At 44.8% G+C, this 24,381-nt stretch overlaps 1 protein-coding gene across 1 annotated transcript; it reads left to right on the top strand.

Moving 5' to 3' along the window:
* The first annotated feature begins 10,163 nt into the window (after positions 1-10,163).
* LOC143964002 (olfactory receptor 5P52-like) lies at positions 10,164-23,814 on the top strand. The gene is made up of 2 exons (XM_077473724.1): positions 10,164-10,289; positions 22,900-23,814. Exons 1-2 carry the CDS (start codon positions 10,200-10,202, stop codon positions 23,812-23,814), a joined length of 1,005 nt encoding a protein of 334 aa, XP_077329850.1. The 5' UTR covers positions 10,164-10,199.
* The last annotated feature ends 567 nt before the right edge of the window (positions 23,815-24,381 follow it).

Here is a 24,381-nt window from a genome sequence, read left to right as displayed (position 1 = left end):
TCCAGTCCCTAAGTATTGTCACTCCTCTCCTTTACTATATGATGGAGGTAAGCCAGAGACCCCTCCCCCATGATTCCCCACACCTGAAGACAATATCATAGTCATCCCCCCCATCCCACCCCACCTGCACCCCCTTTACCCCCTCCATGACACCCCCCCTTTTTTCTTTCTCTATCTTCAGACTTATCTCTGCCATTTATACCCTACATTGACATATATCTCAAGACTTCGTACTTCGTTCACCATTTCCCATGTACTCTAATGACCCTCTTTAGCCTCCAGTTTAGCACACTCCCCCTACATCCCACGTCACTGCGGATCTGCCTAGATCACGTTCCCTCAGATCATACAAGAACATACCCGGACAATTTGTCTACAGCTGTATACAAAGAGGGTATACAATAGATGCCACTTTAGGACTAGGCGGGTTTCTTATTTGGTTAATCAGGGGTTAAACGATCCTCCTGTTGTTCTTCTAACTTTTACGCGGGCACAGAATCCTGTTGAACAATTGGGTTCATTATAATTTCCTGTTTCGCCTACTACTAGTTTTCTATAGTAGTAATAATTACTCCTATTGTTGGAATGGAAATTAAGACTGAGCTGTGTAGCCTGTTCTTTGTATATGTAATTTGTTCTTTGTCAATACTCTGTTTTATATTAATAAAATTATTTGAAACAAAAAAAAAATGCAAATGTGGTAGAAAAGTAAATATTCAAGTTGTAAAGCGTTGTTGTCAAGTGGTCAGCACTATATAAATCTAGTATAATAATAATATTTAAAAAAAAATTGTATATATTAGTATAGTATACCATATGCTGTATACTGTACATATACGGTATATATTAGGGCTGTTACTGATTAAAATTTTCATGTTCGATTAATCTATTTTTTTTAATCGGTTATTTGACTAATTTCAATTAATTATAATGCACATACAGATCCAACTACTTTTCGCTGATCTCCTTGCATTGCAACTCTGCATTAGTCAGTGGTAAATGTGGTATACACTATATACAATCACCCGACACTAGTTAGTTTCCACAATCCATGACTTAACTTCACAGTTAACACAAATACGTTTTAAATTTAAACTGTAGCACTGACATAAGTATTTTTTTTTTCACAGTAGCGTGACAATCCCTCCACCTCCAGTCTAACTAATCACTCTCACCTTATGGCATAGACCCCTGTGCAAACAGGTGGTCACACAAGCAGGTATCAAAAGGGTTAACACGGACCATAAACTTCTCTCACGTCTCCTTAGATCTCAGCAAGGACGCCAGGTCATGGGTAGAAAGAAAAGATCTAAGTGCTCACCGCTTAAGTATAAGATTTAATTTTTGTGTTCAAGCACAAACTACTCACATAAAGATGATAAAAACCCAGCATGTAAAGCCGACAATCGTGTTAGTTCCGTAGGGCAGCCGCGGGTGACGTTATGCATAACTCCCCCCCCGTATGCGTTATGTTCAATCAGAACTTCAACGTCACTGGACTCTTCCCCCCTTCCCTTCATTAGCAGATGGAGGCACTTGGGGAAGGGGGGAGGGGTCCGGTGACATCAATGTCCGTGATGTCACCGGATCTCCGATGGAAGTCTCCGAAGACCCGGAAGCCGGCGGAGAGGTACCGATCAAAAGAATTTACAGAAATGTGCACTAATATTTTTTTGGGCAGAATGACTCATTTCCAGCATATGCACATAAGCATATCCTTGGTGTCAGAAGTTTACATACAGTAGGTAGGTGGTATACATTGCATTGCATGGCTAAACCTATAAACTGTGAAATCACTGGGGTAGAGATGTGAAAACGACATTATGGGACTATGGCATGGCATAATGTGGCTAAAACAGGGTTCCACAATTTTCACAACTTCCATCCTATTTCTAAACATTCGGCATCTGCCTTGACACATTCCATGGTGACTGGATTGAGGTGACTCTCCCACCTGTGTGGATATAAATGCTGGAATATTTCCCTACCACTCACTGGAGTTGAAGGAGTAGCTTAGAAAAGCTAAGAAACATCTTCAAAGTGACAGAAGTCCAGTTGAATATGACTATTATGATATACCATGACCTGGATCAATGAGAACCTTCACAATGTTGATGGTACCCACAAACTGATAAGTCATAACAAATATTCTACGTTCCATATCTATTGAACAAACATAAATATGAAAATATGAAACAATAAAGGAGTTGTAAAGGTAGAAGTTTTTTTTATTTTTTTTATCTTAATGCATTTTTATTCATTATGATAAAAAGCTTTCTGTTTATAGAAGCCTCCCCAGCACCCCCTAATACTTACCTGAGCCCCATCTCTGTCCAGTGATGTCCACGAGTCCCTCAGCCATCAGGGACTCTTCCTCCTGATCAGCTGAGACACAGCAATGGCACCATTGGCTCCCATGGATGTCAATTAAAATTCAGTTAGCCAATCAAGAGAGAGTGGGGGCAGGGTCCAATGGCAGCTCCATGTCTGAATGGACACAGGGAGCTTCAGCTCACTTGGGTGCCCCCGTAGCAAGTATCTTGCTGTGGGGGCTAGTGATGGACGAACTTCCGACGGGACGTTTCGCGAACGCGAAACGCGAACGGACACAAACGTTCGCGAAAACGACCGTTCGCCGCGGGCTCCATTGACTTCAATGGGAGGCGAATTTCGCAAACCTTTAGGTCGAATTTGCGGCCACGGGGTAATTATTAGGGGGTAGCACGTAGTCCCACCACCTGGACAATAGCATAATACATGTATGAGGTGAATTTGGGATCGATAACTACAAGCATTTTTTTTTTATTTGGGAAATTGTTCTGACAATTCAGGACTATGGAGCTAATGAAGGCAATGGAGGAGAGGGAAGGTCAGGGACCAGGGTAGGCAAACAAGAGGGTGCAGGAGATACAGAGCACTGACAGCAGCACCGTAATACAGAGCACTGACATCAGCACCGTGACATACAGCGCTGACAGCAGCTCCGTGACATACAGCGCTGACAGCAGCTCCGTGACATACAGCGCTGACAGCAGCTCCGTGACATACAGCGCTGACAGCAGCTCCGTGACATACAGCGCTGACAGCAGCTCCGTGACATACAGCGCTGACAGCAGCACCGTGACATACAGCGCTGACAGCAGCTCCGTGACATACAGCGCTGACAGCAGCTCCGTGACATACAGCGCTGACAGCAGCTCCGTGACATACAGCACTGACAGCAGCTCCGTGACATACAGCGCTGACAGCAGCTCCGTGACATACAGCGCTGACAGCAGCACCGTGACATACAGCGCTGACAGCAGCTCCGTGACATACAGCGCTGACAGCAGCTCCGTGACATACAGCGCTGACAGCAGCTCCGTGACATACAGCGCTGACAGCAGCTCCGTGACATACAGCGCTGACAGCAGCTCCGTGACATACAGCGCTGACAGCAGCACCGTGACATACAGCGCTGACAGCAGCTCCGTGACATACAGCGCTGACAGCAGCTCCGTGACATACAGCGCTGACAGCAGCTCCGTGACATACAGCACTGACAGCAGCTCCGTGACATACAGCGCTGACAGCAGCTCCGTGACATACAGCGCTGACAGCAGCACCGTGACATACAGCGCTGACAGCAGCTCCGTGACATACAGCGCTGACAGCAGCTCCGTGACATACAGCGCTGACAGCAGCTCCGTGACATACAGCGCTGACAGCAGCTCCGTGACATACAGCGCTGACAGCAGCTCCGTGACATACAGCGCTGACAGCAGCTCCGTGACATACAGCGCTGACAGCAGCTCCGTGACATACAGCGCTGACAGCAGCTCCGTGACATACAGCGCTGACAGCAGCTCCGTGACATACAGCGCTGACAGCAGCTCCGTGACATACAGCGCTGACAGCAGCTCCGTGACATACAGCGCTGACAGCAGCTCCGTGACATACAGCGCTGACAGCAGCACCGTAAGCAGCCCCAGGAGGAAGTCAGCACAGCACAGGGATGGTGTGATCCCCTCATAATAAGAACCCCCAGGAGGAAGTCAGCACAGCACAGGGATGGTGGGAGCCCCTCATAATAAGAACACCCAGGAGGAAGTCAGCACAGCACAGGGATGGTGGGAACCCCTCATAATAAGCAGCCCCAGTAGAAATATGACACCGCTCAACCTCTTCAAAGAGGAGGGTAGGGGCATATAGTACGGTGTGCTTTTTTGGGTCAGGGAAGTGAGCCAAATGAATTAAGAAGGTCTGTGTGCTTGATTCCAAAAATTGTTTATAGACATATACATGGTCTACTGATCACATGTGTTGAATTCCTCCGAGATCCATGCCTCATTCATTTTTAGAAATGTGAGGTAGTTAACACTGTGGTGAGCTAGGCGAGTACGCTTATCGGTCACAATCCCCCCTGCTGCGCTGAACGTCCTTTCGGACAGGACACTGGATGAGGGGCAAGCCAACAGTTCGATTGCAAATTGGGCAAGCTCTGGCCAGAGGTCAAGCCTGCCCACCCAGTAGTCTAGGGGTTCATCACTCCTCAGAGCGTCCACATCGGCCGTTAACCCAATGTAGTCGGACACCTGACGGTCTAGGCGTTCCCTGATGCTGGATCCGGATGACACCTGTCGATGGGTCGGCTGAAAGAATGACCTCATATCCGAAGTCACCAACACATCTTCAAACCGGCCTCTTCTTGCAGGCGCTGTTGGATTGGTACCCGCAAATCCTTCTCTGGGAGTGGGAATTGCTCCTCTGCCAGCGCACGCAAAAGCAGAATGCAGCATTTCTCGAAGCAAGGCCTGGAAGTGCTGCATTCTGACAGCCCTCTGCGACGGCGGTAACATTTCCGCCATTTTGTGTTTGTACCGGGGGTCTAAGTACGTTGCCACCCAGTACTGGTCCTTGACCCTCATGCTTTTTATACGGGGGTCCCTATTAAAACACTGGAGCATGAAGGCCCCCATTTGCACTAAAGTGGAAGCGGTGTGGTGGCCTGGCTCCTGCTCATCATCCAGGATAATGTCGTCCTCTTCATTCTCCTCTCCCCATCCTCGCACAACAGGGATCCCAGAAAGGTTTAAAGCATGCTCTTCTTGCTCCTGCTCATCCGCCCCGGCACCATCCTCCTCTGACTCCTCATCAGACTCCTGTTGTTGACTTGTCTCAGATAGAGTAGCCCCCCCTGGGAATTCATCCAGCATTGCGACTTCCTCATCTTCCCGCTCCTGCTCCTCCACAGCCTGATCAATGACACGACGCAATGCACGCTCCAGAAAGAAGGCATAAGGTACCATGTCACTGATGGCGCCATGGCTGCGACTGACCAGTTTGGTGATCTCCTCAAATGGCCGCAGAAGTCTGCATGTGTCGCGCATGAGCAGCCACTGGCGCGGTGAAAAAAAACCCAGCTCCCCAGAACCGTTTCTTTCGCAGAGTTCATACAGGTAGACGTTAACTGCACGTTTCTGCTGGAGCAGCCTATCAAGCATATAGAAGGTTGAGTTCCATCGCGTCGGGCAATCGCAAATAAGACGTCTGACCGGCAGATGGTGTCGCCGCTGAATGTCAGCAAGGCGAGCCATGGCCGTGTAAGATCTTCTGAAATGGGCCGAGATTTTCCTTGCCTGCCGCAAGATGTCCTGGACCCCAGGGTATTTGACAAGGAATCGCTGCACGACCAAGTTTAAGACGTGTGCCATGCACGGCACGTGCGTGATTTTGCCCTGTTTCAATGCGCTAAGCAGATTGGCACCGTTGTCACACACCACTTTACCAACTGTCAAATTGAGCGGTGTTAGCCACTCATCTGCCTGTGAACGCAAAGCTGAAAGGAGTGCCGGGCCAGTGTGGCTCTTTGCTTCCAGGCACAACAGACGCAGCACGGCATGGCAACGTCTCACCTGGCATGTGGAATAGGTTCTGGGGAGCTTGGGCGGTGCAGTGGAAGAGACGCTAGCAGCGGAAAAGGAGGAGGCAGCTGAGGAGGAGAGGGAGGAGGATGGAGTAGGAGGAGGAGAAGAAGAGTCAGGCCTGCATGCAATCCGTGGCGGTAAAACCAAATCTACACGGGTGCCACGGGTTACATGCTTGACGGCCGTCAGAAGGTTCACCCAGTGGGCAGTAAAACTGATATACCTTCCCTGCCCGTGTTTGCTAGACCACGTGTCTGTGGTCAGATGTATCTTGGCACCGACACTGTGTGCCAGAGATACATTCACTTGCCGCTGAACATGGCCATATAGCTCTGGGATGCCCTTCTCTGAGAAATACTTCCTTCCTGGGACCTTCCATTGTGGTGTTCCAATGGCCACAAATTTGCGAAAGGCCTCCGAGTCCACCAGTTTATATGGCAGTAGTTGGCGGGCTATGAGTTCTGACAAGCCAGCCGCCAACCGTTGGGCAAGAGGGTTATCCGGCGTCATCATTTTTTTACGCTCAAACATTAGGCCCACGGAAGCCTGCCTTTTTGCAGAAAAATGTGAGCTTGGCGTGATGGAAGGTGGAGTGGAGGACAATTGTGAGGAGAGAGGAGAAGGAGAAGTAGAAGACGAGGCTGGACGGTGAGAGCCTGCAGTGTGGCTTTGTGTGTTCCGTTGCTCCCACTGGGCTCGGTGATGGCTGCTCATGTGCCTTCTTAAGGCGGTCGTCCCTAGGTGAGTATTGGGCTTACCGCGACTAACGCGTTGACTGCAAAGATTGCAGATGGCAACGCTATTGTCAGCAGCGGACACGTTAAAAAAAGCCCACACTGCGGAGCCATGTGCCGGTGTCCTGGGAGCGCCAGATGTGACCGTACATGGTCGATGACTCGCTCCTGATACATTTGCAGTCTGCTTTGTCCCTGCTGTGCAATGTAAGTCATTGCTGCTTCTCCTCCCTATCTGCTGGTCCATATCTCCCTCTGAACTCCCCTCCTCTTCCTCTCTTGTGGGCACCCACGTGACATCACTAGACACGTCATCATCAACGTCACCTTCCCCACCGCTATAAGTAGAGTAGGCAGCAACACCGGGGACCAACCTCCTCCTTGGGCTGATCTGGGTACTGGCGTCAGACTGCTGAGTAGCGCTTGTTGCTACCTCCTCTTCCTGATCCAATACCAAGAGTGGCTGCGCATCAGAAATGTCCTCTTGATATGGATCGGAAAATAATTCCAGTGACTCAAGCGGAAGGTATGTGGTGGTGGTGGTGGTGGTCGTGTTGTTGGTGGTAGTGTCTTTGGGGGTGCACATAGCAGAGAGTGAAGAAGAGGGTGCAGATCGAGAGGATGAGGAGGGTGCAGAAGAGTAAGGCTGAGCGAGCCACTCAACCAAGTCTGGTGCATCCTTTAAAGTAATTGAACGCACCTTCTGCAACTTCCCACTTTGGCTCAAGCCTGTTGCTCCTGCCCTACCCCTACCACCCCTGCGGAAGGGCCTGCCTCTTCCTCTGCATGTCATTTTTTAAATGACCCTGTGACAAAACTCTTAGTCCCTATACCGCTGAAGGACTGCTGCAGTATAGGTGAGCGGTCAGCAGTGGTGCACGTCAACCCTATCTATTGTGGACCTATAGCGGTCCTTACAGAACAGCAGACTGTACCGCACTCAAGCCTATGTACCGTAGCACCCTATACCAAGTTACCAGTCCTTATAAGAACTTTTGTGGACCAAGCAGGTTGTGTATTAGTGTTTAGCAGACTGTACGTCAGTCCCTATACCGCTGAAGGACTGCTGCAGTATAGGGCAGCGGTCAGCAGTGGTGCACGTCAACCCTATCTATTGTGGACCGATAGCGGTCCTTACAGAACAGCAGACTGTACCGCACTCAAGCCTATGTACCGTAGCACCCTATACCAAGTTACCAGTCCTTATAAGAACTTTTGTGGACCAAGCAGGTTGTGTATTAGTGTTTAGCAGACTGTACGTCAGTCCCTATACCGCTGAAGGACTGCTGCAGTATAGGGCAGCGGTCAGCAGTGGTGCACGTCAACCCTATCTATTGTGGACCGATAGCGGTCCTTACAGAACAGCAGACTGTACCGCACTCAAGCCTATGTACCGTAGCACCCTATACCAAGTTACCAGTCCTTATAAGAACTTTTGTGGACCAAGCAGGTTGTGTATTAGTGTTTAGCAGACTGTACGTCAGTCCCTATACCGCTGAAGGACTGCTGCAGTATAGGGCAGCGGTCAGCAGTGGTGCACGTCAACCCTATGTATTGTGGACCGATAGCGGTCCTTACAGAACAGCAGACTGTAACGCACTCAGGCCTATGTACCGTAGCACCCTATACCAAGTTACCAGTCCTTATAAGAACTTTTGTGGACCAAGCAGGTTGTGTGTTAGTGATTAGCAGACTGTACGTCAGTCCCTATACCAATGAAGGACTGCTGCAGTATAGGGCAGCGGTCAGCAGTAGTGCACGGCAACCCTATGTATTGTGGACCGATAGCGGTCCTTACAGAACAGCAGACTGTACTGCACTCAGGCCTATGTACCGTAGCACCCTATACCAAGTTACCAGTCCTTATAAAAACTTTTGTGGACCAAGCAGGTTGTGTGTTAGTGTTTAGCAGACTGTGCGTCAGTCCCTATACCGCTGAAGGACTGCTGCAGTATAGGGCAGCGGTCAGCAGTAGTGCACGGCAACCCTATGTATTGTGGACCGATAGCGGTCCTTACAGAACAGCAGACTGTAACGCACTCAGGCCTATGTACCGTAGCACCCTATACCAAGTTACCAGTCCTTATAAGAACTTTTGTGGACCAAGCAGGTTGTGTGTTAGTGATTAGCAGACTGTACGTCAGTCCCTATACCAATGAAGGACTGCTGCAGTATAGGGCAGCGGTCAGCAGTAGTGCACGGCAACCCTATGTATTGTGGACCGATAGCGGTCCTTACAGAACAGCAGACTGTACCGCACCCAAGCCTATGTACCGTAGCACCCTAGACAGACCAAGTTACCAGTCCTGATAAAGAGCTTTGTGGAACAAGTGAGTTGTGAATGATTAGCAGACTGCAGCAGAAGGGCAGCAGTCAAGTATAATATTCTTTCTATATTTGGAAGAAAGAATATTATACGTGTACAAGCCTATTACCGTACCACTGATACCAGTCCTGAAAAGAACCTTTGTGGAACTAATAGTAACAGCAAGTCTTTAAAATTATCCTCACTGCCTGACACACTGCTTCCTGCCTGTCCCTATACAAATTGGCAAAAAAGAGTAGGCTGGAACGATTAGCTGGAACAGCTCTTTTGTGGACCTGATAGTAACAGCTAATGATGATGATGATGATGATGATGAAGAAAGACTAATCTGGCTGAGCTGTCCCTAAAATAGCAGCATACAGCGCTCTGTCCCTTTATCTAAACTGACAAAAGAAACTCAGGCTGCTGACCTAACACCTATACCAGTCCTGAAAAGAACTTTTGTGTACCAAATAGCTAGCGTTTTCTCTGTCCCTACTCCACACAGGATCCTTTCCCTACAGTGACAGAAGAAAGAATGTAAAATGGCCACCGGATCGGGTGTATTTATAGGTTAGGGGGAATGTCCAAGTGTCCATGAGCTGTCATGTCTCAATTGGTTGTCCTGTAACACATGATAAACGTGTCACGAAAGGTTAAAGTTCTTGTATACATTAAACACGTAAGTCCGCCGGGGCGAACGACGGAAAAAGGCGTTCGAACCCGCGGACGGCGAAAGTCGGAAATTCGCCGCGAAACGACCGCCGGGCGAACCGTTCGGCCATCACTAGTGGGGGCACTCAACAGGAGAGAGGAGGCAGGAGACTTGAAGAGAGGCCTGAAAAGAAGAGGATCTGGGCTGCCCTGTGCAAAACCAACTGCACATAGGAGGTAAGTATAACATGTTTGTTATTTATTTTTATTTTTTTTAAAGAAAATTTACAATCACTTTAAACAATGAATATTGTTCAATGCATAGTTTATGTATACAATTTATCAAAATGAGCAGAGGCAATGCTGGAAAATAGGTAAGTGGATAATAACTGCTCTAACAATAAACATGGAGTTCCCTACTGCACTCAATTTAAGATTTAATTAGGATTGTGTGTCAGGAGAAATGCATTAGCTTTCAGATTAATTAGCAAAACACAGAGCACATTGAGGAGAAGGAAATGTATAAAAGGGTTTCAGATCTCGGTAAATAACAGATACTAATAATTCCCTGTAAGTGGTGTGTTATTTCCACTAAAATATATGAGGGCTGATCTGGCATTATCTGCTGGGGATTTTCAAAGTAAACTATTACATCCAGACATCATCTCTGAGAATGTGCATGGAATCGAGGTACAGTATGTAACAACTGTTTGTAGATAAATGAAAACATAGGCACAATATAGACTTGTTTTGTGTTTCCATAATGATGAAGGACTGTAGAAGTATAAGAAATGTACAATGCTATATGCTTCACAACCTCCTTCACCACCAAATCTACCCAGGTCATTTTCCATCATTGTACTGCAATTTGCAACTCAGCTCAACAAATGCCAAAGGAAGTTGTCATTAAACATTTAGATTTAGATTGGGAGTTTTCCTTGTTTAGTGTCTTGTTATATAGAAAGGCAGAAGAGCCACATAGTGCAGTAACATCTTTATTAGGATAACACACACTTAAGCCTTGTACACACAATCGGATTTTCCACAGACAAAGCCTCAGACTTTTGTCCAAAGGGCGTTGGCCCAAAACTTGTCTTGCAAACAAACGGCAAGCAATTGTGGGCCAAAAAACATGAACGCAGTGACATACTAGATGTACTACGAGCTGATAAAGAGGAAGTTCAATTTTCATGCACCACCCTTTGGGGTCCTTTTGTTAATTTCATGTTAGTAAAAGTTTGGTGAGTGTTGATTCACATTTTTAATTTTGCGCTTTTAATTTAGTGCTTTTCTGTTAGTTTTTGAACAGTCGTTGTTCAACCAGAAAAAAAGAAAAAAGAGAGAGACTTTTCCCCTGCTGTTGTGTCCCGCTTTTAACTTGCATACCAACAGCAGGAAAAAAGAAAAAGTAGCTACCTTAGGCTTCGGTGAACACATAGGACATTTGATTAATATCAAAAATATTTTTATTTCTTTCTATTCATAAAACAATAAACCTTGATTGAATTACATCAATCGATCCTAGGTGTTTACACAACATTAACCAAAGATGACCCAAAGATCATCCTTATCTGCACAGTTCATACACACTGACTTTCAACAAACAGAACCAGAGATACTCATACATACAACAATTAAAACAATTTGTTCAACCAGCCTTGTTGCGGAATCAGAGAAGATAACGGAATTGCTACAGGCGATCGGAATTTCCGATCGAAACTTTTTCTGGTGGGAATTGGGCCCGCAAAAGTCTGATTTGATCATACATACGGTCGCATTTTCCCACCAAAAGCTGCCATCGGTCTTTTGTTGGCCGAATTTCCAATCATGTGTGTGCGGCATGTCTTGTGAGTCCAATACTTAATGTGTATTTTTATGTGTGCTATCCTAATAAAGATTTTACTGCTCTATGTTGCTTTTCTGCTCCTTTTTCCACATCTCTGTGTCACAGATTTCCGTTCTGGTCACCAGTCCAGTTTTAAAGTTGCATAAAAAGCACATAGCGAGTCATAGTTATCTTATGTTTAGTACACACTTATACCTTTATACCATTCTCCAGACTGTTAATAATAATTACTCCATGATTATGGTACAGTGCAAGTACACTATATTACCAAAAGTATTGGGACACCTGCCTTTACACCCGCATGAACTTTAATGGAATCCCAGTCTTAGTCTGTAGGGTTTAATATTGAGTTGGCCCACCCTTTGGAGCAATAAAAGCTTCAACTCTTCTGGGAAGGTTTAGAGTGTGTCGATGGGAATGTTTGACCAGTCATCCAGAAGCACATTTGTGAGGTCAGGCACTGATGTGTACGAGGACGCCTGGATCACAGTGTCCACTCTAATTCATCCCAAAGGTGTTCTATCGGGTTTATGTTAGGACTCTGAGCAGGCCAGTCAAGTTCCTCTGCCTCAAACTCACACATCCATGTCTTTATGGACCTTGCCTTATGCCCTGGTGCACAGTCATGTTGGAACAGGAAGGGGCCATCCCCAAACTGTTCCCACAAAATTTGAAGCATGAAATTGTTCAAAATATTTTGGCATGCTGACGCCTTAACCACTTGACCACTGGGCACTTAAATCCCCTTCCTAACAGACCAATTTTCAGCTTTTGGTGCTCTCACACTTTGAATGACAATTACTCAGTCATGCAACACTATACCCAAATTCAATTTTTGTCCTTTTTTTCACACTTTCTTTTGGTGGTATTTAATCACCGCTGTTTTTTTTTTTTTTTTTTTTGCACTATTAATCAAAAATGACTGAAAATTCAGTAAAAAAATAATCTTTGTTTCTTTTAAAATTTATTGCAGAGTATTGGCGAGTATTGGCAGAGTATTGGTGAGTATTGGCAGAGTATTGGGGAGTATTGGCAGAGTATTGGCAGATTATTGCAGAGTATTGCAGTGTTGCAGAATATTGCACAGTGTTGCAGAGTATTGGCAGATTATTGCACAGTATGGACAGATTATTGGCACTGAGCAGCGCTGTGGGGACTACACATCCAGCCCACAGCAATGCTGCCATCTCTCCCCCTCTCCCCTCTCACTGTACCGATCAGTACAGAGAGGGGAGGGATGAACCAGTGTCATGACATGACGATGGTTTGTTTACGTGAGGATGTGAGCCAAACAGAGAACATGAGTTATGTGTCCCTATCGGAGGGTGGAGACAAAGTTGGTGCCATTGTCACATGCAACCATTCCTAGCAGAAGCTGGCATGGCGTCAGCCACCTCTGAGCCTGCCCCTGCAGAGCTGACAGAATCTCTGCCCCCATGTGGCTCCTGTCCCCTAAGCAGACCAACTCAAGTACCGCATGGTATCTTTTTGCCTGAGTGCTTGCGTAGCCACTTGAACGCCTACAAAGCACCACTGGTTCAGAGGAGAAATCTGCAGAGGAAGGGGCCATAATGGAAGAAGAAGTGGAGGGGGTGGAGGAGAGAGCTGTTGCAGAATCACCACTTTAGAGGCATGGTGGCAGAACAAGCTCCAACAATACTGAACTCTGTCCTGCATCCTTCCCATCTGCTAGCAGAGTTACCCAGTGCACCACGAAAGAAAGGTATTGTCCCTGTCCATGCCTGCTGGACCATGAGTCAGCAGTAATATGCACCTTACTGCTGACTGCCCTGTCCAACGAGGCCAAGACATTTCCTTCCACATGCTGGCAGAGAGCCGGAATGGCCTTCCGTGAAAATAAATGGGGTTTGGGAACCTGCCACTGAGGTACCACACATTCCACAAGTTCACGAAAGGGGGCAGAGTCTACCAGCTGAAAAGGCAGAAGTTACATTGCTATCAATTTGGCCAAGCTAGCATTAAGATGCTGAGCATGTGGATGTCACTTCAGCCCTGGAAGAATTTACCCCTTTCCTGACCAGAGCACTTTTTGCAATTTGGCACTATATCGCTTTAATTGACAATTCTGCAGTCGTGCGACATGGCTGCCCAACAAAATTGACGTCCTTTTTTCCCCCCACAAATAGAGCTTTCTTTTGGTGATATTTGATCACCCCTGTGGTTTTTATTTTTTGCACTATAAACAAAAAAAGTGACAATTTTGAAAAAAAGGCATTATTTTTTACATTTTACTATAATAAATATCCCCCAAAAATATGTAAAAAAAACAACTGTTTTCCTCAGTTTAGGCTGATAAAAATTATTCTACATATTTTTGATAAAAAAAAAATCACAATGAGCGATTATTGATTGGTTTGTGCAAAATTTATAGCGTTTACAAAATAGGGGATAGTTTTATGGCATTTTTATAAAAAATATTTTTTTTTTACTAGTAATGGCAGTGATCAACGATTTTTATTGTGACTGCGACATTATGGCGGACACATCGGAAACTTTTAACACATTTTTGGGACCAATCCTATACAAATGAATGACACTGGCAGTGAAGGGTTTAACCACTAGGTGCCAGTGTAGGGGTTAAGTGTGTCCTGGGGTGTGTTTCTAACTGTGGGGGGTGTGACTGTGTGTGATACATCACTGATCTCTTCTCCTGATTACAGGGACCAGAGATCAGTGACACTGTCACTAGGCAGAATGAGGAGATGCTTGTTTACATTAGCATCTCCCCGTTCTTCCTCTCCATGAGACGATCGCAGGTATCCCCACGGCATTTGAGTCTGCGTTCCTTCTCACGGAACTTGCCGTGCGTGTGCCCGCCAGCCACCTCTTAAAGGGCAACATACAGATATGTTAGTTTACCTGTACCTGTCCTTCTGCCGCATTATATCTGCATGAGGCGGTCGGCAAGCAGTTAAAGAATTTCTTGGGATTTTTTTTGCTCTTCTCCTTAGGATTTTTTTTGCTCTCCTCCGCTATGTGTCTTTCATGTTCTATCTTAGCTACCCTAATTGTATCCTTACATTTCTTGTTGCACTCTTTATAAAGTTTGAATGCTGATGATGATCCCTCAACCTTGTATTTTTTTAAGGCCTTCTCCTTTTGCTTTTATATGCATTTTTACATTGGCGCTAAGCCATCCAGGACTTTTGTTTGCTCTTTTAAATGTATTACCCAATGGGATGCACTGACCAATGCCCTTATTTAACCACCTCAGTTACAGTGCAGTTACACCCCCTTCCTGACCAGACCAATTTTCAGCTTTCAACGCTCTCACACTTTGAATGACAATTACTCAGTCATCCAACACTGTATCCATATGAAACTTGCGTCCTTTTTTTTCACACAAATAGAGCTTTCTTTTAGTGGTACTTAATCACTAGTGGGTTTTTTATTTTTTGTGCTATAAATAAAATAAAACGTAAATTTTGTGAAAAAAATGCCTTTTTCTTCGTTTCTGTCATAAATTTTTGCTAATTAGTAATTTTTCTTCATAAATTTTGGCCAAAATTTATACTGCTACATATCTTTGGTAAAAATAACCCACATTAGTATATATTATTTGGTCTTTGTGAAAGTTATAGAGTCTACAATCTATGGTGCCAATCACTGAAAATTGATCACTTCTGATCAGGCCTTCAGTACATCAGGTGTACCTAATTTCTTGAGACTCTAACTAGTCAGGAAAGTACAAATACCCCCCAAATGACCCCTTTTTACAAAGTAGACATCCCAAGGTATTAAGTAAGTAGCATGGTGAGTTTTTTTAACTTGTCATTTTTTCCCACAATTCTTTGCAAAATGAAGATTTTTTTTTTTTTTTTTACTAAATTGTCATATTATCAGGTTATTTCTCATACACAGCATATGCATACAACAAATTACACCCCAAAATACATTCTGCTACTCTTCCCGAGTACGATGATACCACATGTGTGAGACTTTTACACAGCCTGGCCACATACAGAGCACCAACATTGATGTAGTACCTTCAGACGTTCTACGAGCAAAAATGACGCATCTCATTTCTCAACCACCTATTACACTTTTGAAGTCCCTGGAGTACCAGGACAATGGAATTTCCCATAAAATGACCCCATTTTGGAAAGCAAACACCCCAACGTATAATCTGTGAGGCATAATGAGTCTTTTGAATGGTTAATTTTTTTCCAGAAGTTTTTGGAATATGTGGAAAAAAATTAAAACACATTTTTTTTTACACAAAATTGTCAATTTATAAGATATTTCTAACACATAACATGTATATAGCAAAAATTACACCCCAAAATACATTCTGCTACTCCTCCCGAGTATGGCGATACCACATGTGTAGGACTTTTACACAGCCTGGCCACATAGAGAGGCCGAACATTGAAGTAGTATGTTCAGGCGTTCTAGGAGCATAAATCACACATCTCATTTCATTCCTACCATCACACTTTTGAAGGTCCTGGAGCACCAGGACAGTGAAATTACCCACAAAATAACCCCATTTTGGAAAGTAAACACCCCAACGTATATTCTATGAGACATGGGCTGCAAATAGGTACTCAGGTACTCTGATGGGCTGGAGATAGGTACTCGGGTACTCTGATGGCCTGGTGACAGGTACTCGGGTACTCTGATGGCCTGGTGACAGGTACTCGGGTACTCTGATGGCCTGGTGACAGGTACTCGGGTACTCTGATGGCCTGGTGACAGGTACTCGGGTACTCTGATGGCCTGGTGACAGGTACTCGGGTACTCTGATGGCCTGGTGACAGGTACTCGGGTACTCTGATGGCCTGGTGACAGCTACTCAGGTACTCTGATGGCCCGGTGACAAGTACTCAGGTACTCTGATGGCCTGGTGACAAGTACTCAGGTACTCTGATGGCCTGGTGACAAGTACTCAGGTACTCTGATGGCCTGGTGACAGGTACTCTGATGGTTTGGTGACTGGTATTTGGGTACTCTGAAGGGCGGTGACAGGTACTCATATGGACTGTGACAGGTACTCGGGTACTCAGATGAACTGTGACAGATACTCAGGTACTCAGATGGACTGTGACAGGTACTCGGGTACTCAGATGGACTGGAACAGGTACTCGGGTACTCTGATGGCCTGGTGACAGGTACTCGGGTACTCTGATGGCCTGGTGACAGGTACTCGAGTACTCTGATGGCCTGGTGACAGGTACTCGGGTACTCTGATGGCCTGGTGACAGGTACTCGGGTACTCTGATGGCCTGGTGACAGGTACTCGGGTACTCTGATGGCCTGGTGACAAGTACTCAGGTACTCTGATGGCCTGGTGACAGGTACTCTGATGGTTTGGTGACTGGTATTTGGGTACTCTGAAGGGCGGTGACAGGTACTCATATGGACTGTGACAGGTACTCGGGTACTCAGATGAACTGTGACAGGTACTCGGGTACTCAGATGGACTGTGACAGGTACTCAGATGGGCTGTGACAGGTACTCGGTACTCTAATGGACTGTGACAGGTACTCGGTACTCTAATGGACTTTGACAGGTTCTCGGGTACCCTGATGGACTGTGACAGGTACTCGGGTACCCTGATGGGCCGTGACAGGTACTCGGGTACCCTGATGGGCCGTGACAGGTACTTGGGTACCCTGATGTGCCGTGACAGGTACTCGGGTACTCTGATGTGCCGTGACAGGTACTCGGGTACTCTGATGTGCCGTGACAGGTACTCGGGTACTCTGATGGGCCGGGACAGGTACTCGGGTACTCTGATGTGCCGTGACAGGTACTCGGGTACTCTGATGGGCCGGGACAGGTACTCGGGTACTCTGATGGGCTGGGACAGGTACTCGGGTACTCAGATGAACTGTGACAGGTACTCGGGTACCCTGATGTGCCGTGACAGGTACTCGGGTACTCTGATGTGCCGTGACAGGTACTCGGGTACTCTGATGTGCCGTGACAGGTACTCGGGTACTCAGATGAACTGTAACAGGTACTCGGGTACTCTGATGGGCTGGGACAGGTACTCGGGTACTCTGATGGGCTGGGACAGGTACTCGGGTACTCTGATGGGCTGTGACAGGTACTCAAATACTCTGATGGACTGTGACAGGTACTCTGATGGACTGTGATTGACAGGTACTATGAGGGGTGATAGAAGGAGGGTGTGTTGCGCTTCCTTAAATACCAAGAGAAAAATAAATAAACAATAGATAAATAAACATAAACAATAAGCTTATGTGATAAAAAGTGACTGTCAATCGTTCACAAAGTATCAAAAAAACTGTGCAAAAAAGTGCATGGAAATGAACATCTGATATAAATATATATATTAATAGTGCATCATACCAGTGCCTATACAATAAAGGACAATAAAAAACGGGGGGGACTCCAGCTATACAGTGTAAAAAGTGAATTGCAATAGCTATATAAAATAAAGTGAATCGTCTAAGATGAAACAAAAAAAGAAAAAATCTGACATCTAAAATAAAACTACAAACATTGTATATCAATAACTTAGTGTAGTAAATAGTCCAAAAAAATCTATGAATGGTTTAAAAGTTTAAAAACCATAAAAACCAACAGTATAATCCTTAGTGAAAGGAAATAAAAATAGCAAAAAATTGTAACGACAAATGGTGAATCTCGATAGTGTCCCATACACAGTCCAATCGTGCAGATCTAAAATGTGATTTCACAACCAAATATAAAGTGCAAATGTGCCAAGGTAGCTCTCCTCCAAACGGTATCACGTGTTAATGTGGATAATCCTAAATAATTACCTCACAGCTGTAAGGCTACAGCGAGAAAGTAAATTTGCAGGGGAAATTCCAGGGGATCAGATGAGCTGTGACTGGGACTTCTGACAGTGCCACTCTTCCTTGTAGTTTTAGCCGACCAACAATGCTCAAAATAACAAGTAAAAGATATCCTCCATTGTGTAGTAGTTTTAAAAAGAAGGATTTATTTGTAAAACAAACTATATCTACTCACAAACAGGAGCGAATAAACAGGCACACACAACTAGACGGATCGATGAAATGATACGAACATCACAGAAGTTTGTTCTTTTTTTGCCATAGAGCGCAGGAGCCTTTTTACATACATACTACTATGAGGGGTGGTGACAGGTCCTCTTTATTGGGGGGGGGGGGGGCAATCAGTATGTTTGGTGTCATATGACGGCCTCCCGCCACAATAGGTGCGCCGCCTGGCCGTCATTTGACGGCCGGCGGTCAGCTACTAGTTAATATGCTCCTAAAATGAACCCAGCTCTCCTCTGTGTTTTTTGTTCCTAAGATTTTATCCCAATTTATATCTTCTAGCAAGGTTTGTAGTTTAGGGGAGTTGGCTCTTTTGAAATTCAGTGTCTTTGTATTTTCCTTATGTTTCCTATTTGTGTGATTTATACTGAAGCCAATTTACCTGTGATCGCTGTTTACTAAATTGCCCAGTATTTCCACATCCGTGATCAGGTCTTTATTCTTGGTAATCAGTAGATCCAGTAACGCTTTATTTCTAGTTGGTGCGTCGACCATCTGACCTATGAAATTGTCCTGCAAGACATTTAGGAACTAACGAGTCTTAGATGGGCGTCTATGTCTGGATAATTAACCACTTCAATACCGGGTGTTTAACCTTCCTGCCCAGACCAATTTTGAGCTTTCAGCGCTGTCGCACTTTGAATGACAATTGCGCGGTCATGCTACACTGTACCCAAATTAAATTTTTATCATTTTTTTCCCACAAATAGAGCTTTCTTTTGGTGGTATTTGATCACCTCTACGGTTTTAATTTTTGCGCTACAAATAAAAAAATACCGAAAATTTAGAAAAAAAACGTTTTTTTTGTTTCAGTTTCAAAACTTTGTAAATAAGTACGTTTTCTCCTTCACTGATGGGCACTGATGGGGCTACACTGATGGGCACTGATAAGGCGGCACTGATGGGCACCAATGATGTGGCACCAATGAAGTGGCACTGATGAGGTGGCATTGATGGACACTGATATGTGGCACTGATAGGCGGCACTGATGGGCGACACGGATGGGCGACACGGATGGACACTGATAGGTGGCACAAATTGGCACTGATAGCTGGCACGGATTGGCATGGATGGGCGGCACAGATGGGCATGGATAGGTGGCACAGATGTGCATGGATAGGCGGCACAGATGGGCATGGGTGGGCACTGATAGGCGGCACAGGTGGGCACTGATAGGTGGCACAGGTGGGCACTGATAGGCGGCACAGGTGGGCACTCATAGGCGGCATTGGTGTTATACTGTACTAATGGATGCCAATCAGTGCCAAACAATAATGCATGCCAATCAGTGATGCCCATTGTGGGCACTGATTGGCATCCATTATGGGCACTGATTGGCATCCATTATGCTGACTGGCATCCCTGGTGGTCTAGGGAGGATTACCTTTTCCCTGGTGGTCTGGTGGCGTCCCTGGTGGTCCAGTGTGGGCATCCTCGGGGTGCTGTGCTGATAATCGATCAGCACAGACCCCCCTGTCAGAGGAGCAGCCGATCGGCTCTCCTCTACTCGCGTCTGACAGACGCGAGTGAGATAAAGCCGATCACCGGCTCTTCCCATTTACACTGTGATCAGCCGTGATTGGACACGGCTGATCACGTGGTAAAGAGTCTCCGTCGGAGACTCTTTACCGAGATCGTAGTTGCCGGGTGTCAGACTGACACCCCGCAACAACGATCACCGCGATGCGCGCCCCCCCGGGGGCGCGCAGCGGCTCATAATCCTGAGGACGTCATATGACGTCCGATCAGGATTATGCAACCACTTTGCCACCGTCAATTGCCTATAGGGCGGGCGGCAAGTGGTTAAAATCCCCCATTATAATAGTACTTCCCATCCTTGCAGCTAATCCAAATTGTTATAGGAGGTCAATTTCTCCCTCCTCCCTCAGGTTAGGGGGCCTGTAGCATACTCCCAGTATTATTTTCCCTTAGCTTCTTTCCTTTGGAGATCTACCCATAGGGATTCCATCTTCTCCCTAGCTCCCTTAGTGATGTCACCTCTCACATTCACTTGTACAGTATTCTTGATATACTGACATACCCCTCCTCCTTTTTTACCCTGTCTATCCCTGTGATAAAGGGTATACCCTTGAATGGTTGCCAGCCAATCATGAGAGCTGTTGAACCAAGTCTCTGAAATTCCCACAAAATCCAAATCCTCTTCGCACAACAGTATCTCTAGTTCACCTATCTTGTCTGACAAGCTGCTGGCATTGGTGAACATGCCACGTAGTTTAGACGGGTAGTTTAGACAGGTTGCATATTATCCTCTTATTGGGTGTTCTGAGATTGCAACTAGGACTTGTTACTATACTTACCTTGGGTTTATGTTTATTGTTTAGTAAACCTACCACTAATGCCCCCTAATGCCCCCAATACTACCCTCTGGACCACGTTCTGCATTGACTATCACTACTTCTGTATCCTCCCCCCATTGCCTAGTTTAAAAACCCCTCTAAATTTTTGGCCATCTTCACTCCCAGCACATCTGTACCCTCCTCATTTAGTCCCACTAGATTTTAGTTAGGGGTATCAAAGTAAAGGGGGCTGAATACAAATGCACGCCACACTTTTCAGATATTTATTTGTAAAGAACTTTGAAAAACATTTTTCATTTTGCTTCCACTTCACATTTATGTGCCACTTTGTGTTTGTCTATCACAAAAAATCCCAATAAAATACATTTATGTTTTTGGTTGTAACATGACAAAATGTGGAAAATTTCAAGGGGTAGGAATACTTTTTCAAGGCACTGTATATGTCATTAGTGTGCTCTTGAAATCCATCCACTAAATCATTATGTGCTTCAACAAAGTCTTCCATTTTCTTCTCAAAATTATCAACTTTCTCCTCTACCTGGTCACTATGTGTCCAGGTAAGTTGTATGCTGCTTAGGTATGTTTCTACAAACATCAGACTGTAGATTTATTTTTTTGTTAAATAGCCATCTCTTTTATAGTATTCTCTGAAGCAGGCTGGTCTGAGGCAGGGAACTAAGCCAGTGAGTTAGTAGCTGTAATTTGCGAAGCTACAAGGGAGTCATCCTCTATGGAAGCAAACTGCTTCTCACTCACCAGTCCTTTAGAGAGGGATGATACGGAAGGGGAAGCAGCTTTTCTGGGAGACCTTGTCCTCCTTCAGGGGTGATGGTGCTGAAAGTTCAGTACTATGTCCTGAGTAGTGCATAAGGAGGGGGCATGCTCCATGTCATCCTCCTCTTCCCCTTCTCGATCTTGCTCGCACCTGAGAAGAAATCAGTCTTTTAAGCTGTGCTGATCCAGGGTGCATGTGCCCTTGGCCATACACTCTTGCGACAAGCCCTGCCCCCCCCCCCCCAACCTTTTTTACTGTATATTCCCTGTTAACCTTTGAAACAGAATAAACATGCTAGACCATGTGGCACATAGAGATGTACGGTACAAAGACATAAACCATTAGCTCTGGTTGTTTTTATTTGTGCATGAAATGTCTGAAATCGCTGTTTACTAAATTGCCCAGTATTTCCACATCCGTGATCAGGTCTTTATTGTTGGTAATCAGTAGATCCAGTAACGCTTTATTTCTAGTTGGTGCGTCTACCGTCTGACCTATGAAATTGTCCTGCAAGACATTTAGGAACTAATGAGTCTTAGATGGGCGTCTATGTCTGGATAATTAAAATCCCCCATTATAATAACACTTCCCATCCTTGCGGCTAATCCAAATTGTTATAGGAGGCCATCCTCTCCCTCCTCCCTCAGGTTAGGGGGCCTGTAGCATACTCCCAGTATTATTTTCCCTTAGCTTCTTTCCTTTGGAGATCTACCCATAGGGGTAGATCTCCAAAGGAAAGAAGCTAAGCAGGTTTATTCTGTTTCAAAAGTTAACAGGGAATATACAGTAAAAAAGGTTTGGGGGGGGAGGGCAGGGCTTGTCGCAAGAGTGTATGGCCCAAGGGCACATCCACCCTGGATCAGCACAGCTTAAAAGACTGATTTCTTCCCAGGTGCGAGCAAGATCGAGAAAGGGAAGAGGAGGAAGACATGGAGCATGCCCCCTCCTCATGCACTATTCAAGACAGAGTGCTTAACTCTCAGTATATAAAATACAGTGCAATGTGACCATTTTCTGCTGATAGTACAGAATAAAGTAAAATGTTAAAAACTCAGCTGGATAGTTAACTATTGTAAAGAAATACATCTGTTGTTTTTGTTTTTCCCTCCACCAGAATTGTGAGAAAATTAACATTACTTTTAATAATATTATTACACGGGATTTATATAGCACCAACAGTTTGCTCAGCACTTTACAAAAGGAAGGTAGACAGTATAGTTACAGTACAGTTCAATACAAGATGAATCAGAGAGCCCTGATCATTAGAGGTTACAATCTCATTTCTTATTTTAACCTAAATTATGTATTTTCATATTATTTTACCAGGGGAGCTATCACAATAACATCACCTATATTGTACTAACAGGTTTTCCGAATCTAAAATGCATAAAAATTCAATTTTTCTTGGTGCTGTTTTTCATATACTGTGTTACTATTTCTGGAAATCTTTTTATTATGGTTTTATATCATCTGAGTAAAACACTTCAGTCTCCCATGTACCTCTTCATCACCCAACTATCATTGCTTGATATCATTCTGTCTACAGATATTCTTCCCAACCTTCTTTATATCATCTTACATGATGGATGTACCATGTCTCTTGCTGGATGTATCATCCAGTTCTCCTTCTTTGCACATTCTGAGTCCTCAGAGTGTTTTCTTCTGACTGTGATGTCCTATGACCGGTATTTGGCCATCTGTAAGCCCCTGCATTACAACTCTATAATGAACCAATCAATTTGCATTAAATCAGTCATTATCATTTGGTTACTGGGTCTCAAAATTACGTTTATTCAATCCATGTCTGTTTCCAGTCTATACTACTGTGGAACAAACATCATTCATCACTTCTTCTGCGACTATCAACCCATACTTGAGCTTTCCTGCTCTGATACTTCATGGATCCTTATTCAGACCTATCTAGTAGGTTTCATTGGTATTGTAGCACCTTTTATGATAATTGTCATATCTTATATCTATATCGTTTTAACCATCCTCAAAATTAAATCAATTACAGGAAGAAAGAAAGCCTTCACCACCTGCAGCTCTCACTTGACCGCTGTGTGCATTTTTTATGGGACGCTGATTGCTGTGTATTTGTTTCCAACCAAAGGTCAACTAGATATTCTGAACAAGAGCCTCTCTCTGTTTTATACTGTAATTACTCCACTGCTTAATCCGATCATATACACGTTAAGGAACAAGGACTTTAAAAAAGCTATTGATAAAATAAAATTATAATTTTATTTAATTAAAAATTCAAATGTGATAGAAAAATAAATATTAAAAAATATTATTACTATTCAAGCAATCAGTGGTCTTTTTTCTGGATTTCCATATACCATATACTGTATGTACATATATACTGTACATATATTGTAGGGGTTAGCTCAAGTGGGGATAACCTTCCCTGGAATAAATGCAGTCCAAAGGCAGGCCTTTTCTTAAAATTCAGACTTGTAGTCAGCTTTATTTAAAAGGTTGCATACAAAACAAACAAAACAAAAACAGAAAATAAATCCTTGCCCTGGAGGCACTAAATCAGGGATATGCAATTAGTGGACCTCCAGCTGTTGCAAAACTACAAGTCCCATCATGCCTCTGCCTCTGACTGTCATGCTTGTGGCTGTCAGAATCTTGAAATGCCTCATGGGATTTGTAGTTCTGCAACAACTGGAGGTCCGCTAATTGCATATCCCTGCACTAAATAAACAGTACAGGTTCCTGCGTCACAGGTGAAAGGCTTCTCATCAAAAAAAAAAAATAACTTTTGCTTTCTCTTACAGAGCAATCTCCAAATGTAGCTCT

This window comes from Lithobates pipiens, unplaced genomic scaffold (genome assembly GCF_037356315.1).
Source record: "Lithobates pipiens isolate NorthernLeopardFrog02 unplaced genomic scaffold, aLitPip1_a1.2 Scaffold_8, whole genome shotgun sequence".
NCBI classification, from domain to species: domain Eukaryota; kingdom Metazoa; phylum Chordata; class Amphibia; order Anura; family Ranidae; genus Lithobates; species Lithobates pipiens.
Note: the sequence above shows the minus strand (reverse complement) of the source record. Positions and strands in the feature narration are given on the sequence as shown.